A 13,594-nucleotide genomic window follows, 5' to 3' on the forward strand; every position below is an offset into this window, starting at 1 on the left:
AAAACACATTTGCATGCAGAAAAAGAGTATATATATACATATATATATATTTATGAGTGTATATATATACATATAAATATAAATGAATATAATAGTAAGCAGTTTAGTTAAGAATTTTACATTATAAATTAATACACAACAAACGAAGCGCCGCCAGCACACAAAAATATTCCCCATATCCCTTAAAACACACACACACCCACAACTCTCAGTCCCCCCAATACACACAACCATCTAAATCGGGAGGCGCCAAAGCAGCCAGTTTATTTTGAGAGAGAGAAAAACACAACCCAACAAAACCAATAACCAACTGTAAAATCCTATGTTTTGTGCAGCTAAAACAACAGGAACAACAAAAGAAAAGAAAACAAAATAACACTTGTTTACACATTAGTTTATATAGAAATGAATCGTATATATAGTATATGTATGTATATGAATATATATACATATGTATGTATATGAATATATATACAAAATATATATTATATATAGAATGTGGGCACATCTCGCGCCCAGCGAAACATTGTAATAAGCAAAACAAAACAAAAAAGAAAACAGAATAGAGTGCAGCACACGCTTCGATTTTTAATTTTACAAATATTATTATTATTATTGTGGTTATATATGTATATAATTATATTATAAATAATTGAAGCAAAACGAAAAAGAAAAATAAAAAATTATATATGTAATCAAAGTAAACTAAACTATATATAGTCAGTAGAGTAGTCCTCTAGAACACATCTGTTGTGTAAACGCTGCGCTGTCGTGGCAATGGAGCTCCTTGCTGACGTGCCAGCTTAGTGTGCAGCTCACGCAACATCTCACATTGGCGACCCGAAATCTGACGAAACTTATCGATGGCAATGGGCAGCAGGTTGTCCACCAGGAACACTTTGTTCTTCATCACAAAGTTAGGCTACAAATGGAACAGAGTTATGTTATGTTATAATATAAAAGATTTTTTGGACTCACATCGACAGCCAAGTCGCTAGGTGGTTTCAGCGCGTGTTGTGCCAAAAATAGATCACGTAGAAGCTGCTCCAGACTCTGCATCAGAGCCTCGCCCTTGGCTAGACAGCCACAGTACTCGGTCAGCTGAAGGAATTGCCGCACAAAGACCAGCGTGGATTGTGTCAAATTCAACCAGGTGTCGCCTGTGGCCTGGGCACGCATATCAATGCCCAAAGTGTCCAGCTCATGCAGCAGCCGCTTGAGGTTCGACTTGGTTTGTAGATTATAAGGCTGCCAGCTCTCCTCAGTGCGTCCGACAGCATCCAGCAAACGTTGCTTCGACTCTTCGATGAGTGACTCCAAAGTGGTGCGCAACAGACCCTCCAAGTGATAACTGATGTCCAGACCAATCTCGGTTAGCTTGGTGGCAGGTTTACGCACGCGTTCCACACACTTGGCCACCGCCTCCAGTGAGGTGCCTTTGGTCAGGTAGTGTTTGATCAGCTGGCTAGCAAAGTACTGCAGCTCTGCATTGCACCACACCACAAGAGCTACAAATGGATAAAATTAAGTTTTCTTATGTTTCGCTTACAATCGGTTATCCAGACTTACCGCTAACACAAGCCGGCTGCTGCTCGAAGGCGCTGAGAAAGTCACAGGCCACTTGGGTGAGATCGCAGAAGAATAACTCGGAGATTTCGGCATTGTTGCGGCGTGCCTCACGCTGTGCCACACGCAGACTAACTGTGCACACTTTGAGTAGAGTGGCACTTGCCTGCCTGGAGCGTCCCATCTCCACTAGAATCTTGAGCGGCCGTCGAGCGGCACGCAAGGCAATTTGCAGATTGCGATTGTGACTGTTTGACAGCTCCTGGATGAGGACGTTAGTTAGCTTTTGTTCCTGTTGCTTCACCTTGCTCTCGATGGCATCCGCTTGCGGCAGTTTCTTCCTGTCAGCCTGCCGCAGAAAATCCTGGGTGCGCTTTATAAGCGCTTGGGCGTCCTCAAAGTGTCGTTGGGCCACCAGCGTTTGCAGCTCCTCGCTGGCCGTGCTCAGCCACTCTGGCGTTTCATCCTCCAGCGATTTCGGTTGCGCATCGCTGGGACTCTGATCCTGCAGCTTCTCGGGTGTGGTGCTCTTTGAGGGCGTCTGCTGCTGCTTGGTGCGTCCTGGTGGCTGTGGCGCTTGACCCTTCTTCGATTTCTTCTGCTGATCAAAGCGAAACGCTTCCTCCAACTTTTCAATCCATTCGCTTTTGCCTGCTGCCGTGATGCTCTGATAGATCTTGGAACCGTCGGGAGTGATAATGTTGATTGCATTTTTGACGCCATCCAGATCCTTGATGTTGATGACAGCAATCTTCTTGGGATCATACTCAGTGAGGAACTCCAGACGCCTATTATGATTACAGAGTAAGATCATCGCTAAGAGATTTCATGGGGATTCATACTTATCGTGCTTCACTTTGCAGACAATCAGTACATCGTTGAAGAGGAAAAAGAAAACACGCTGTATAGGGCGATAGTCATTGCCATCCAGCTCGATGAGCGCACCCTCGTTGAGGAATGTCTTGCCTTCCAAATTGCCATTGAAACCCTGCACCATTTCTTTAACGGCTCGTGTTGCATGACTGTTCTCCACATCCTCCGTGGCTGCGGCGGCGTTTGCCTCTGCAGCCTCAAGGCTGTCGTTCGCCTTTAGTTGGCTGCTCATCTTGCCATCTGTCATGGTGGCCAAGATGTTGCGTTGCTCGATAAGAATATGCGACAGCTGATACATCTCCGACTCGAGATCTGTAAGAATTGGTTGAATTGATTGAAGAAGGGAATAATCTGTATGAACATAAACTGTATTACGTGATATCTCCTTGGCGGTTTGTATAAACTGCATATAGTTCTTTTTGCATGTTTGCTTGAGCGTTGCCGACGTTTGCTCATTGTACGCCTCGATTTCCTTCTTGCGTTGCTGCAAATCGCTGCCTCCGACACATTCGCGTGTCAGTTCTTTGGTATCTGGAGAAAGCGTCAATATATTTAAGTAAATAATTATAACAACGAGAGTTGTGCTTACACTTGTCCACGCTAAAGTTAAAATCGTCGAATTCCTTCATTGTAGGGCGGAAAAATAGAAAACAAAACTGTGATGATGGCTCAGCGTCTACTACTGTTGTTGTGGGTAACTACGTAAACACACAAGTGCACAGCTACGTAACGTAAGCAGAGGGGCGTAATGGGTCAGTATAAAAATACTGAAACCAAGCATAGCCGCTCTTTAAATTTTTCGCGTTTTTTTTTGTATTCTCTTTATGAAAAATTATATTTGGAAGGAGGCTGTGATTAGTGAAGAAGAATACGTTAGGAAAAAATCAATCGAAAACAATTTTTATTAATCCGATAAAATCATTCATTTAAGGGCTGATGTGAGTTTCACCGAAATTTTATAATGCAAAAACCGAATGGTCCATAATTTATGCAATAATTCGAAATATACAATGAAATTATATGCATTTCAATTATATAATTAATATGACATGAACTATAATTTCACATTTACATATCTAAAATGTGCAATTCTATCTATATATGTATGCTTGACTAGCGACGTTTCACTGTACATCGAATGTCATATGAAGTGTGGCCAACTCAAAATTTAGTATATTTTAGAAATGTCACTTGTGGTCACACCCAACATAGAAAACAGCTTTAAGAAAGCTCTTCTTCTACGCCGTCGTTTGTTTTGATGAGTAATTTTCAACATATTCATTCATTCCTATCAAACACAATTGTTCTCAGGTCGTAAATAGTTATAATAAATTAATTGTTGCAATGGATTGGCTTTTCGGCAAAAAGATCTCACCGGATGAGATGCTGCGCAAGAATCAGCGCGCTTTAAACAAAGCGATGCGAGATTTGGATCGCGAGCGTATGAAAATGGATCAACAAGAAAAGAAAATCATAGCAGACATCAAAAAGATGGCCAAGGAAGGTCAAATGGATGCGGTCAAGATCATGGCCAAGGATCTGGTGCGCACGCGACGCTACTCAAAGAAGTTCATGCTGATGAAGGCAAACATTCAAGCGGTATCGCTGAAAATACAAACGCTCAAATCTCAAAACACAATGGCCCAAGCAATGAAGGGTAAGAGAAGAGAGTTGTGGGAGGAGGTGACTCACATTTAATGCTTATTTAATTGTCAATTGACTTTTAGGTGTCACCAAGGCCATGCAGAACATGAATCGACAACTGAATCTCCCGCAAATCCAAAAGATTCTGCAAGATTTCGAAAAGCAATCCGAGATGATGGACATGAAGGAGGAGATGATCAACGACGCCATCGACGATGCCATGGAGGATGAGGGCGATGAGGAGGAGACCGATGCCGTTGTCTCCCAGGTGCTTGACGAACTTGGCTTGCAGTTGGGCGAACAACTGGGAGATTTGCCTACTGCGTCCGGTTCGTTGTCCGTTGCCGGCGGCGCTGGCGCTCAAAAGACGGCTGCAGCTGTTGCCGCGGGTGGAGCTGGCGGTGGCCCGGCACCAGGAGGTAGTGGAGGCGGCGGAGGAGCAAGTGGAAGTGCCGCTGGAGGCAGCGGAGGTTCCACGCCCATGTCGGATGCCGACGCCGATTTGCAAGCGCGCCTGGACAAGCTGCGCAAGGATTAGGAGCAGCTGCTTTAACTGCCGTTTTGTATGCTTAGCCCACTCTGTTGATTTTATGAAATAACACTTTGATATGCCTGTTTCCCCTGGACAACAATGATTCAAGAAAAACGCTTAACAACTTACGGATAACAAGCGTATATTTCAGTTAAGAAGAAGAGTAAAGGGGAGCTGGGAACACGCATCTAAATCAAGCTAAATAGAACATCCACAGTTAGTTTAAGTTAAGTTTCACTGGAAGCCGTTGGCCAAAAAGACACGTTCCACTTCCTCGAAGACCTTCTCAGCATCGGGACTGGCGTCAATGGTCTTCACTTGGCCCGCCTGCTCAAAGAACTTAATGATAGGCAGCGAGTCGTTGTTGTACGTCTGAATTCGTTTCTTCAAACTCTCCATGTTATCGTCGCTCCTCCCAGAGCCGCTCTGGCCACGTCCCAAACAGCGCTCCACGCAAACATCTTCAGCACAATCGAAGAATAAAACAAATTGCATATCCGCCTTGCCATCCATTTGTCGATTCCAGCCATCCAAGTTGTCCTGGTTACGTGGAAATCCGTCGATGAGGAAACGCGTCTTACCAGAGTTCTTCATGGCATTCTCCAGCAGGGAACACGTGACCTCCACAGGTACAATTTGTCCGTTTCGAATGTAATCCTCGATGAGCTGGCCAAACTGGGAACCTTCACGGGCGCGTTCTTCGCGCAGAAGATCGCCAGCTGAGAGATGTGTGAACTGGAAGCGTTGCACAATTTTGGAACATTGCGTGCCCTTGCCTGCCCCTGGGCCGCCCAAAACGAATACAACCTTTGGCTTTTCACTGGACATTTTCCGGTTGTTGAGTAAGCTGAGGTAATTAATTTGCTGATGGGAATGTGCTTGGAATTGCTGAGTCAGCAGTCGGTGAGGTGTAGCACCTTGAGCAGATGACGACGACTCAACTGTTATCGCTATAAGTCGCGTAAAAGCGCGCCACATTGACAACTAACTATACAAATGAATAGAAAGAATCGTCGTGGTGTATACCTAAATAATTTCCACTGGAAATGCATGTTGTGACGTCACTACGAGACATGCGCCAGCTGTTCAAACAGCGGCCATTTTCTTTGCGTGTGCCTTAGCCAACACTATTAGATTTCGCGCCAACTAAAACTATTTAAATGGGTTTGAATGTGTGTATATTTCAGTACAGTATATAAAACAATTTTAAATGAGTTGTGCTTGGTTTTTGTGTATTAAATCGGCCACTAGTTGATATGGTATAATATGTTGAGAGCCCGGCGCAAGATCCACTTCTTCATCATCAACGCCCACGATAACTCCAGAAACTGCAGCCAAAAAAAAAAAATAATTTGTAAAGATAAACTATCTTCATAATGCAGTAACGACAGTGGTATATCAACTATATCAAAGTTACAAAGCCGTTGCACCTTGCAAACAAAGTTTAATGCATAAATTAAATTATAAACTAGACCCACCTGCAATATTCGCTTTGAGGAAGACATGGCTCATCAGATTGGGCGTCACTATGCGCTGCTCGGCCTCGCCACGCTGCTGGTTTGGCATATACTGCGTGGCCACCTTGTTGAAGTACTCATCCACATGGCTGGCAAAGTCCTGAGCATATTTCGCCTCCTCCGGGGAAAGTCGTTTGTCAGCGGCATCGCGTGTTGCTTCCTGGTTGAGTATGTGCTGTGTGTAGGTCTCGATCTTCTGCAGCCGACAACGCAGATAACTAGCCATTATGTAGCGTATGCGTTCCAGCTCCATTTGATGCACCACAAAGCGGAAATCGTTCTTATCGAGATCCTTCATTTGCTCCTCCATGTGCGCCACTTGGGACAACATTAGCTCCAGCATATCTGTCTGGTGCTGCAGCAATTCCGGTGCACAAATCTCATTTGTCCAAGCAGTCTCAAGTATTTCCAAAACCTGATGCAACAATTTGCAGTTTATTTTTGTTAATAATAATACGAGTTCTCTTTACCTTTTGTGCTGTAATGGGTTCCGCATCTTCATCATCGTCGTCTTCGAAGCCATTAGCGTAGGCGGCCTCTGTGCTTAAGTCAGGCTCATTTAAAACTTGTTCAGGATTTTCAGTGTCCGACATAATTAATATTTTGTTAAGAAGCAATTATTATTGGCGCGTTCGACAGGTAAACAAAAGCAAAAGCAGCTGCATTTGCCCAAGTGAATGGCAAGATTGAAAGATTGCCAACACTGACATTGCACACAACAAATCAAAGTTCGTTAAATTGTTGAAAACATTTTTTGCATTGGTGCTCTATGATTACTTTTTTTTTAAATTTTTTTAAAGAGGTAAGTTACCCATGTATTCTAATAAATAAAATAAATAAATAATTAATTAGCAATCAGCTGATGTATGCTCTTATAAGTGAATGGCTATATAGAGAACATCATAAACAAAACAAAATTGCTCAACACTGATATTGCACGCGATGGCAGCGACAACGGCACAACAAACGGAGTTCCGTAATAATTTTCGCCTAATAGTTGAAAGAATCTTCAACAATTGGCAGAATTTGCGTCTTGCCGTTGAACATGGCATGGGTGGTCGCAATGGACAGCAGGTGAGCAAGTGTTTCTCCCTTAATGTCACACAATTTCTAACCTAACTCCTATTGTGGTTGGTCAGGTGGCAATCGAGATCATGGAATACACTTTTGAGTACTGCGTAGGCAACGAGAACATCACAGAGGGTGAGTTGCAGGATGTAATCGAGGAGCTGATGGATCAGGAATTCAATACGCTATGCGACGATCACTCCATACCCGAAATATGCCGCAATCTCCTGCGTTACAAGCAAATGGCGAAGGCGTCCCAATATCCACAGATTGAAGCTGAGCTCAGCAGATTGCCGCAGGGCAAGGACTGGTTACGTCCCGATGTCAAAATCACGTACACGCCCATAGAAGGCGATTCCTCCTCCGACGAAGACATGGATGAGGATGATGAAGGAGACGATGCCATGAATGGTGAGGATAGCGAAGAGGAGGCTGCAACTAGCAGTGACAGAGTTACACGCTCCCAGACACGTAAGCAGCAAGCGGCCGAGTTTGTGGAGCCAGAGGAGGGTTGGACGACTGTCCGTCGCAAATAGAAATACAAATAAAACGCAATTTATACTGTTAGTTATCAAAAAATGTGGCGTTTACTTCTTGCAAATCTAAAAAACGCAACGGAGCAATTGGCGGACGTGTCTTTGGCCTGTGGGTTATCCTGCAGAGATTACACTGAACGGGGGCAGTTGCATTTGGCTGAGGATCAACGTCCTCAGCTCGCGGATGCTGTAGTTGTGACCACGACGTGAATTTACTCCCCTTGGGCAGTGTCAACTTGAGATCAACAACCGAGGCAATCGAATCGATGTTGGGTGTCAGCGCCAGGTTAATTGCAGGATAGATGATGAAGGCAAATGCGGCGCCCACAATGATGAGCACTGGAACAAATGCAGCGAAATACTTGTCCGGCAGATGGGAATGCAATCCCAGCTCCACAGGCAAATATGCCCAAGCCACATAGATGAAAAACAGCACGGTGAAGAGAAAATAAAAGGCGAAGCCATAGATGGCTCTATGCGGAGTTGGCGCTGGGCTGTGTTCCGGCATCTCCAAAGAGTCGAATAGTGTCTTGGCAGAGCAGTAGACACTCAAAGAACGAGCTGATGGCAGTACGTAGATTCTTCACTTGATCCGCACTGAACTGGACAACAAGCACATTTTCCTCCAAGCTGAGTGTTTTGCGCACAAAATTACGACGAGGCTCTTGATCCACACTGAGCACGCGATAGGCAATTTCAGCGTGCTGCGGCGTATCAAATGGGAGTCTTAATGTGCTGCAAGTGAACTTATGTATATTTTGAATAATAAGTAATTCAATCCGGCACACTTACGATTCATTGACTGCCTGTTCTGGCATTTTATGTTTTAATTTATTTACAACTAATTTGACAGCAGCAGTGCATGCTTGTCAGCGCAAAATGTGAATGACAATACATCAAGCATTCAAAGTGCAAGCAGCTGTTTTTGTTAGCCGAGACAATAACCAGTGTAGTGTAACTTTAAACCACCCTCCCAACAAATAATATGATTGCCAGATAACGTTTCCAACTTGTATTTTCTTTATTACAAAATGCTTCCGCGTCCAATTCTTAATGATTTACTTAGTGTAGTATGTTTACTTCTTGGACTTGTTGACACCGCCCTTGGGTGCGGGCTTCTTGGAGGCAGTTTTGACGGCCGACTTGCCACCGGTCTTGCCAGCGGGCTTCTTGGTGGGTGCCGCCTTTGTTGGTTTCTTCTCCACCTTCTTAACGGGCTTGACCAGAGCATCGCGCTGGCTCTTGAGTGCCTTCACGATCTTCTGCTCCTCAATCAGGAAAGCGCGCACAATACGCTCACGCAGGCAACCGTGGCACAAGACACCACCGTATGTGCGGGACACGGTCTTGTGGCGCTTGGACAGACGTGGGCGCTCGCTGGGGCGGGAGGGGGTGATACCCTTAAGCTTCTCCTTGCACTGACCGCAGCGTGGCACAGTCTTGTTCTTCTTCACATACTGGTAGACCAGACGACCGCCGGGAGTGCGAACACTGTAAACAAAAACACATTCCAATTAGAATTGCAATTTAACTTTGTCGTATTGGGCAAAAAACAACTTACATGCGCCTCTTGTTGGATCTGGTGTTGTAAGACAGACGTCTCCTCAAAGTCAAGCGCTGGACCATGTTGCGGCTGCTGTATTATCCAAATTTGTTGTTCATTCATTAATGAGAGGTAACCAGTTGCCGATTAAGGATGCGTAAAATTGGAAGAAAAAACAATGCGATTTACATAAGTAAAGTGTAACGATATAGAACACATAATTGTCGATCATTGTGTATTGTAATTTGCAATAATTATTTAGCCGTTTAACGGATGTTCTTAGATTATTTGGCAAATTCACGAAAAGCAAGCTTAACATACTTGTAGTAAAAAACCAAAAGAGGGAAAGAAGAAGCAAATCAACGTGAAGTTGGCTGCTCTCCTCTGAAAAAGTGCTGCAAAACGGATTTTTAAGCTTGGCAGTATATTTTCAAGCTCTTTGAAAAGACGGGTCACATTGTTTAAAAAAGAAAATTAAATAACTTCAATGAAAATACAATTATTGTTAAATATGTGATATATTTTTATTTTTAGTTTTTTTTACTTGCGATCTGTAGTAATATGACAGTATTAAGTACGGTTAGTACCATGTACAAAGCCGTTAACAATTCCCAGCTAACTTTAAGATTTGTGCACTGCTTCAAAGTTGGGCACACTAATTCGCGTAATATTATTGCCGCTCGCGGTCTTGTATTTTGGCCCACGCGTCTCCGTCTCTCTGCCAAGCATTTGAAAATAATAAGCATAAACAATGAGTTTCCTGAAGCCCAAAACACACATAGAGCAGGGCGATGTGGTCATCCTGTATCTGAGTGTGAATTCTATGCACGCCATCGAAGCGGTTCCCACAATTGTTAACAAGAAAGGCGAAACAATAGTGCACATCTTTCAGACCCCATACGGATCACTTAAAGTGGAAAGTACGTATACCACATAGAGTTTGTTAAATGTTTTCTTATGGTTTTTAATTAACCTGCCTGCAGATATTATTGGCGTAGAGTACGGCAGTCGCGTGGAGCTCTCCAAGGGTTATGCGCACGTGCTGCAACCAAACCCGGAACTGTGGACACAAACACTGCCGCATCGCACACAAATCATCTACACGCCCGACATCAGCATGATCCTCCATCAGCTGGAAGTGCGTCCCGGTGCCGTGGTTATCGAGTCCGGCACCGGTTCCGGTTCTTTGTCACATTATTTTCTACGAGCCTTAAAACCAACCGGACATCTGCATACATTTGACTTCCATGAGGCGCGGGCGGACCAGGCACGAGAGGAGTTCAGGCGACACGGACTGGGTGACTTTGTAACGGTTTATCACAGAGATGTGTGCAATCTGGGCTTTACCAACGAACTTGATGGTGTGGCTGATGCAGTGTTTTTGGATCTGCCCGCGCCGGATTTGGCAGTACCACATGCATTCAAGGCGTTGAAGTTGTCGGGTAAGTGAAACTGCAACGACGAAGACTGCCGCCCAGTCAAACGTTGTTGTGACAACAAGTTGTCAGCGCCCTTTGGCGCGTCGCCGACATGGAATACAGGCTGCAGCTGAGCTCGCAAGGCAGGCAGCAAGGCAACCAGATAGGCAGTCAAGCAGGCAGTAGCAATCAAGAGTCGCTCGCTTGGTCACTCAGTTGTCGCCACTGTCTCTTTGGCCATTTCATTGTGCTTGACATTGAATGCGCCCGCTTTTGTCAGTTGACGTGGTCAGAGACGCGGTCCATTCGCCCAGCTTTGTCACTCATTAGTGAAGCCAACTGTAGTCGGCACCCTGCTCAATACATTGTATTGGTAGAGGAAGTAAACAATTGTAGATTTATATTAAATTCACTTGCAGGTGTTGTTTATTAAACCCAACACAAAAAAACTTGAAGAGGTTTTTAAAAATATGAAGAGTAGAAACTTTAGATAATGTCGCAGTCTGCAATTTCTTACTATGCTCTCTGTCAATAAGGTCAACAAGTTTTTTTTATATATAAGTAGGTTAGAGAACACTATAATTCGCAAATAAGCCCTATAAGTGATCAAAGTTAATTCTGCAGTTTAAAATTCAGCTTTTCGATAAGTTTTGAACGTTTATCACAGCTTTCGATAAACTTCACAGTGATCGTTAGTGATGCGCATATCAGTTATCGACTTCAACGTTATCGTTTATCTTATATTCAAATTAGGTGGTCGCTTCTGCTCGTTCTCGCCCTGCATTGAGCAGTCCCAACGTTGCATTGAAGTCCTCACCAAATTGGGCTTTAATGAGATCTGCTCCATGGAAGTGCTGCAGCAGGAGAGCGTCATCAAAACCCGTACATTGCCTGTGATCGATTTGGAATTTCTGAAAGCACCCAAAGAAGTTGAGACAAACACAAACGAGGACGCCAAAACAAAGGAGCCCAAGGAGCTGAAAAAGTATTTAACGTCAAGTAATCCCCAAGTGCTGCCCGGACACACGGGTTTCCTCACATTTGCCACACTGCCACCCAACATACCCAAAGCTTAAAGCAAGTGTAATTTTGATAAATAAATTGTGTAGTTTTTTATTCGTTCGCTTGTCGTGTTATTCATAGTCAAAGTCAAAGTCATCGAAGAGTTTGCGTTCCATGCTCCTGACGCCACCGCATTGATAGCAACGCTGTTGCAATTCCAGCTGCTGATGCTTCCGGCTCGACGATTTGCGTGGCAATGCCCACGGCATGCGTTGCTCCGGTATGGCGACCTGAGTACGTTCCGGATTGCCGCTACATGTCGGACAGCGACCCATGACATTTGATTTGGGCACCATGCCGTAGAGCAAAGGTCCGGGAGGTGGCACCCCATAAATGGTAACAATTTGTGGCAAGCTGGAGTAGGGGCGTGTTGGAAACATCTTTTCGCGATTCAGGAAACTGCAGAAGAGAAAGAGGAGAGCATTAGTTTGACTATTGATTGCTGCTTGGATTGTCTTACTTGGGTCTGGGCTCCAGCCAAAGATTGTTCATGCGTTTGCTGCGCATGATGTCACCCAGTTTCTGCAGCAGCCGCAGATTCTCACGTTCGATTTGCTGCTGCCTTTCGCGTTCGTTCTGCTGCTTCTTCCACTTGCGCTGCACATGATCGTGTTGGCGTGGCGACTTCGTATCAATCGCTGGTCGAGCGGACATCACTTTCTCGCGATGCTGCGCGTATCGCAATTGCTCCCACGGCTGTTGCAGCAATTTGTCGCGTCTCGAGATCATGGCAATCGAAATAGAAATGGTGATTCTTTTGGGGGGATGAAGCGATTTGTGGGGCAACATGTTTGCCAGCACAAACAAACATTTGGTGCGTCCATAACAACATAACAACAACCTTGCCAGGACAACGCCGAACGCGAACGCAAACGCAAACGTTCGCCGGAGGCCACTCAACAAATATTGCACAATCATGCTCACAGATTAAGTTCAACAACAGCAACGACGACGCTGACGCTGACGACGACGACGACGTCGGCGGCGGCAGCTTTGCTCAGCTGTCCCGACTGTCTATCCAAACAGTGACATCCCTTGGACTTGACTTGCAAATTTGCGGTCCAAGCGCAAAAAACACTGTTACATAATTCTCATTGCTTTCGATTCTGGTTTTTAGTTTCGGTTCTGTTTCTGATTCAGTTTTGGATTCTGGTTCTACTCCTGCTCCTGCCCCGCTTGTTAGGCAAACCGATGCCGGTTCCTGTGTAGTAGCCGCTCTCAGTTCTCAGTTCTCAGTTGGTGTGGCGGCAAAATGTTCTTTCTTCTTTCAGCTTCTTCAACTCAGTTGCTCTGTGGCTGCCACCGCAGTTGTTGTTGTTGTTGTTGTTATTGCTGTTGCTGTTGCCGCATTGCTGCTGCTCATATGTCAACCAGCAACTCAGTTTGCTGCCGTTCTAAACTCTTGTTTAGTGTTTGATTGATGCTAAGTGCTTGTGCCTATTTCATATGCAAGTACACACTTAATGCTTTCAATAATTTCTTACTAAACTTTATTTGGTAAGCGCAGTTCAAAGCAAATTTATTTCCTCATGCAGCGCAAAGTGATGTATGAGGATAATAACACTAGACAAACGCTAACAGAAATATTGATAAAAATAAATTATTAGAAATTCATTTTAATCAACTAATTTGTTTTCTGAAATATACAAAATCAAGACATTTTTGATAAATATAGAAAATTCCAAACTTACTTTAAGAGATTCAATTTGTTTTCTAAAATATTAGAAATCGAAACATTGAACTATCTTAATAATTTTATAATAACATCTCATTCTGAAGACTCCACTTAGTCTGACTGATCTTTGAACTCTAGAATTTCATATACAATCAAAGAA

The 13,594-nt window shown here is 44.1% G+C and overlaps 10 protein-coding genes across 11 annotated transcripts; 3 read left to right on the top strand and 7 right to left on the bottom strand.

The window, feature by feature from the left end:
- Positions 1-487: 487 nt before the first annotated feature.
- Positions 488-3,204, bottom strand: LOC117575763 (exocyst complex component 8). 2 transcript variants are annotated; one of them, XM_034260128.2, is made up of 6 exons: positions 3,029-3,200; positions 2,815-2,970; positions 2,409-2,751; positions 1,570-2,354; positions 979-1,508; positions 490-922 (listed from the first exon to the last, which is right to left on the bottom strand). In XM_034260128.2, the coding sequence occupies exons 1-6, from the start codon at positions 3,066-3,068 to the stop codon at positions 737-739; spliced, it is 2,040 nt and encodes a 679-aa protein (XP_034116019.2). In that variant the 5' UTR covers positions 3,069-3,200; the 3' UTR covers positions 490-736. The 2 variants fall into 2 exon arrangements, with proteins under 2 accessions (XP_051862703.1, XP_034116019.2); XM_052006743.1 differs by having other exon boundaries at positions 488-922; positions 2,409-2,970; positions 3,029-3,204.
- A 478-nt stretch (positions 3,205-3,682) lies between these two features.
- On the top strand, positions 3,683-4,743 carry LOC117575766 (charged multivesicular body protein 2a). The gene is made up of 2 exons (XM_034260131.2): positions 3,683-4,096; positions 4,167-4,743. The coding sequence occupies exons 1-2, from the start codon at positions 3,784-3,786 to the stop codon at positions 4,619-4,621; spliced, it is 768 nt and encodes a 255-aa protein (XP_034116022.1). The 5' UTR covers positions 3,683-3,783; the 3' UTR covers positions 4,622-4,743.
- Positions 4,741-5,593, bottom strand: LOC117575767 (UMP-CMP kinase). Its single transcript, XM_034260133.2, has one exon. The coding sequence runs from the start codon at positions 5,591-5,593 to the stop codon at positions 4,850-4,852; it is 744 nt and encodes a 247-aa protein (XP_034116024.1). The 3' UTR covers positions 4,741-4,849.
- Positions 5,594-5,782: 189 nt separating this feature from the next.
- LOC117575768 (DNA replication complex GINS protein SLD5) lies at positions 5,783-6,813 on the bottom strand. The gene is made up of 3 exons (XM_034260134.2): positions 6,603-6,813; positions 6,094-6,547; positions 5,783-5,943 (listed from the first exon to the last, which is right to left on the bottom strand). Exons 1-3 carry the CDS (start codon positions 6,723-6,725, stop codon positions 5,822-5,824), a joined length of 699 nt encoding a protein of 232 aa, XP_034116025.1. The 5' UTR covers positions 6,726-6,813; the 3' UTR covers positions 5,783-5,821.
- Positions 6,814-6,999: 186 nt separating this feature from the next.
- Positions 7,000-7,777, top strand: LOC117575769 (uncharacterized). Its single transcript, XM_034260135.2, has 2 exons — positions 7,000-7,206; positions 7,272-7,777. Exons 1-2 carry the CDS (start codon positions 7,075-7,077, stop codon positions 7,734-7,736), a joined length of 597 nt encoding a protein of 198 aa, XP_034116026.1. The 5' UTR covers positions 7,000-7,074; the 3' UTR covers positions 7,737-7,777.
- On the bottom strand, positions 7,762-8,244 carry LOC117575771 (phosphatidylinositol N-acetylglucosaminyltransferase subunit P). Its single transcript, XM_034260137.2, has one exon. It carries the CDS (start codon positions 8,242-8,244, stop codon positions 7,765-7,767), a length of 480 nt encoding a protein of 159 aa, XP_034116028.1. The 3' UTR covers positions 7,762-7,764.
- Positions 8,210-8,678, bottom strand: LOC117575772 (uncharacterized). The gene is made up of 2 exons (XM_034260138.2): positions 8,529-8,678; positions 8,210-8,471 (listed from the first exon to the last, which is right to left on the bottom strand). The coding sequence occupies exons 1-2, from the start codon at positions 8,552-8,554 to the stop codon at positions 8,210-8,212; spliced, it is 288 nt and encodes a 95-aa protein (XP_034116029.1). The 5' UTR covers positions 8,555-8,678.
- A 55-nt stretch (positions 8,679-8,733) lies between these two features.
- On the bottom strand, positions 8,734-9,674 carry LOC117575770 (60S ribosomal protein L34). The gene is made up of 3 exons (XM_034260136.2): positions 9,601-9,674; positions 9,298-9,372; positions 8,734-9,227 (listed from the first exon to the last, which is right to left on the bottom strand). Exons 2-3 carry the CDS (start codon positions 9,360-9,362, stop codon positions 8,813-8,815), a joined length of 480 nt encoding a protein of 159 aa, XP_034116027.1. The 5' UTR covers positions 9,363-9,372; positions 9,601-9,674; the 3' UTR covers positions 8,734-8,812.
- Positions 9,675-9,791: 117 nt separating this feature from the next.
- LOC117575764 (tRNA (adenine(58)-N(1))-methyltransferase catalytic subunit TRMT61A) lies at positions 9,792-11,813 on the top strand. The gene is made up of 3 exons (XM_034260129.2): positions 9,792-10,199; positions 10,263-10,721; positions 11,451-11,813. Exons 1-3 carry the CDS (start codon positions 10,031-10,033, stop codon positions 11,771-11,773), a joined length of 951 nt encoding a protein of 316 aa, XP_034116020.1. The 5' UTR covers positions 9,792-10,030; the 3' UTR covers positions 11,774-11,813.
- Positions 11,799-13,180, bottom strand: LOC117575765 (uncharacterized). Its single transcript, XM_034260130.2, has 2 exons — positions 12,220-13,180; positions 11,799-12,158 (listed from the first exon to the last, which is right to left on the bottom strand). Exons 1-2 carry the CDS (start codon positions 12,675-12,677, stop codon positions 11,831-11,833), a joined length of 786 nt encoding a protein of 261 aa, XP_034116021.1. The 5' UTR covers positions 12,678-13,180; the 3' UTR covers positions 11,799-11,830.
- Positions 13,181-13,594: the final 414 nt, after the last annotated feature.

This window comes from Drosophila albomicans, chromosome 2R (assembly GCF_009650485.2).
Source record: "Drosophila albomicans strain 15112-1751.03 chromosome 2R, ASM965048v2, whole genome shotgun sequence".
In the NCBI taxonomy this organism is placed as follows: Eukaryota; Metazoa; Arthropoda; class Insecta; order Diptera; family Drosophilidae; genus Drosophila; species Drosophila albomicans.

Excerpts from the sequence above, each read along its gene's own strand:
- LOC117575763 (XM_052006743.1), bottom strand. The coding sequence starts at position 3,068 with ATGAAGGAATTCGACGATTTTAACTTTAGCGTGGACAAGT. Across the intron at positions 2,355-2,408 it reads TGCAAAGTGAAGCACGATAA|GCGTCTGGAGTTCCTCACTG; the intron begins GTATGAATCCCC and ends TAATCATAATAG. Across the intron at positions 923-978 it reads CTAGCGACTTGGCTGTCGAT|CCTAACTTTGTGATGAAGAA; the intron begins GTGAGTCCAAAA and ends TTCCATTTGTAG.
- LOC117575766 (XM_034260131.2), top strand. The coding sequence starts at position 3,784 with ATGGATTGGCTTTTCGGCAAAAAGATCTCACCGGATGAGATGCTGCGC. Across the intron at positions 4,097-4,166 it reads AATGGCCCAAGCAATGAAGG|GTGTCACCAAGGCCATGCAG; the intron begins GTAAGAGAAGAG and ends ATTGACTTTTAG.
- LOC117575767 (XM_034260133.2), bottom strand. The coding sequence starts at position 5,593 with ATGTGGCGCGCTTTTACGCGACTTATAGCGATAACAGTTGAGTCGTCG.
- LOC117575768 (XM_034260134.2), bottom strand. The coding sequence starts at position 6,725 with ATGTCGGACACTGAAAATCCTGAACAAGTTTTAAATGAGCCTGACTTA. Across the intron at positions 6,548-6,602 it reads AACCCATTACAGCACAAAAG|GTTTTGGAAATACTTGAGAC; the intron begins GTAAAGAGAACT and ends TTGTTGCATCAG. Across the intron at positions 5,944-6,093 it reads CCTCAAAGCGAATATTGCAG|TTTCTGGAGTTATCGTGGGC; the intron begins GTGGGTCTAGTT and ends TTTTGGCTGCAG.
- LOC117575769 (XM_034260135.2), top strand. The coding sequence starts at position 7,075 with ATGGCAGCGACAACGGCACAACAAACGGAGTTCCGTAATAATTTTCGC. Across the intron at positions 7,207-7,271 it reads GTGGTCGCAATGGACAGCAG|GTGGCAATCGAGATCATGGA; the intron begins GTGAGCAAGTGT and ends GTGGTTGGTCAG.
- LOC117575771 (XM_034260137.2), bottom strand. The coding sequence starts at position 8,244 with ATGCCGGAACACAGCCCAGCGCCAACTCCGCATAGAGCCATCTATGGC.
- LOC117575772 (XM_034260138.2), bottom strand. The coding sequence starts at position 8,554 with ATGCCAGAACAGGCAGTCAATGAATC. Across the intron at positions 8,472-8,528 it reads GAACAGGCAGTCAATGAATC|CACATTAAGACTCCCATTTG; the intron begins GTAAGTGTGCCG and ends GTTCACTTGCAG.
- LOC117575770 (XM_034260136.2), bottom strand. The coding sequence starts at position 9,362 with ATGGTCCAGCGCTTGACTTTGAGGAGACGTCTGTCTTACAACACCAGA. Across the intron at positions 9,228-9,297 it reads AGATCCAACAAGAGGCGCAT|TGTTCGCACTCCCGGCGGTC; the intron begins GTAAGTTGTTTT and ends TTTTGTTTACAG.
- LOC117575764 (XM_034260129.2), top strand. The coding sequence starts at position 10,031 with ATGAGTTTCCTGAAGCCCAAAACACACATAGAGCAGGGCGATGTGGTC. Across the intron at positions 10,200-10,262 it reads CGGATCACTTAAAGTGGAAA|ATATTATTGGCGTAGAGTAC; the intron begins GTACGTATACCA and ends ACCTGCCTGCAG. Across the intron at positions 10,722-11,450 it reads CAAGGCGTTGAAGTTGTCGG|GTGGTCGCTTCTGCTCGTTC; the intron begins GTAAGTGAAACT and ends TATTCAAATTAG.
- LOC117575765 (XM_034260130.2), bottom strand. The coding sequence starts at position 12,677 with ATGATTGTGCAATATTTGTTGAGTGGCCTCCGGCGAACGTTTGCGTTT. Across the intron at positions 12,159-12,219 it reads TGGCTGGAGCCCAGACCCAA|TTTCCTGAATCGCGAAAAGA; the intron begins GTAAGACAATCC and ends TCTCTTCTGCAG.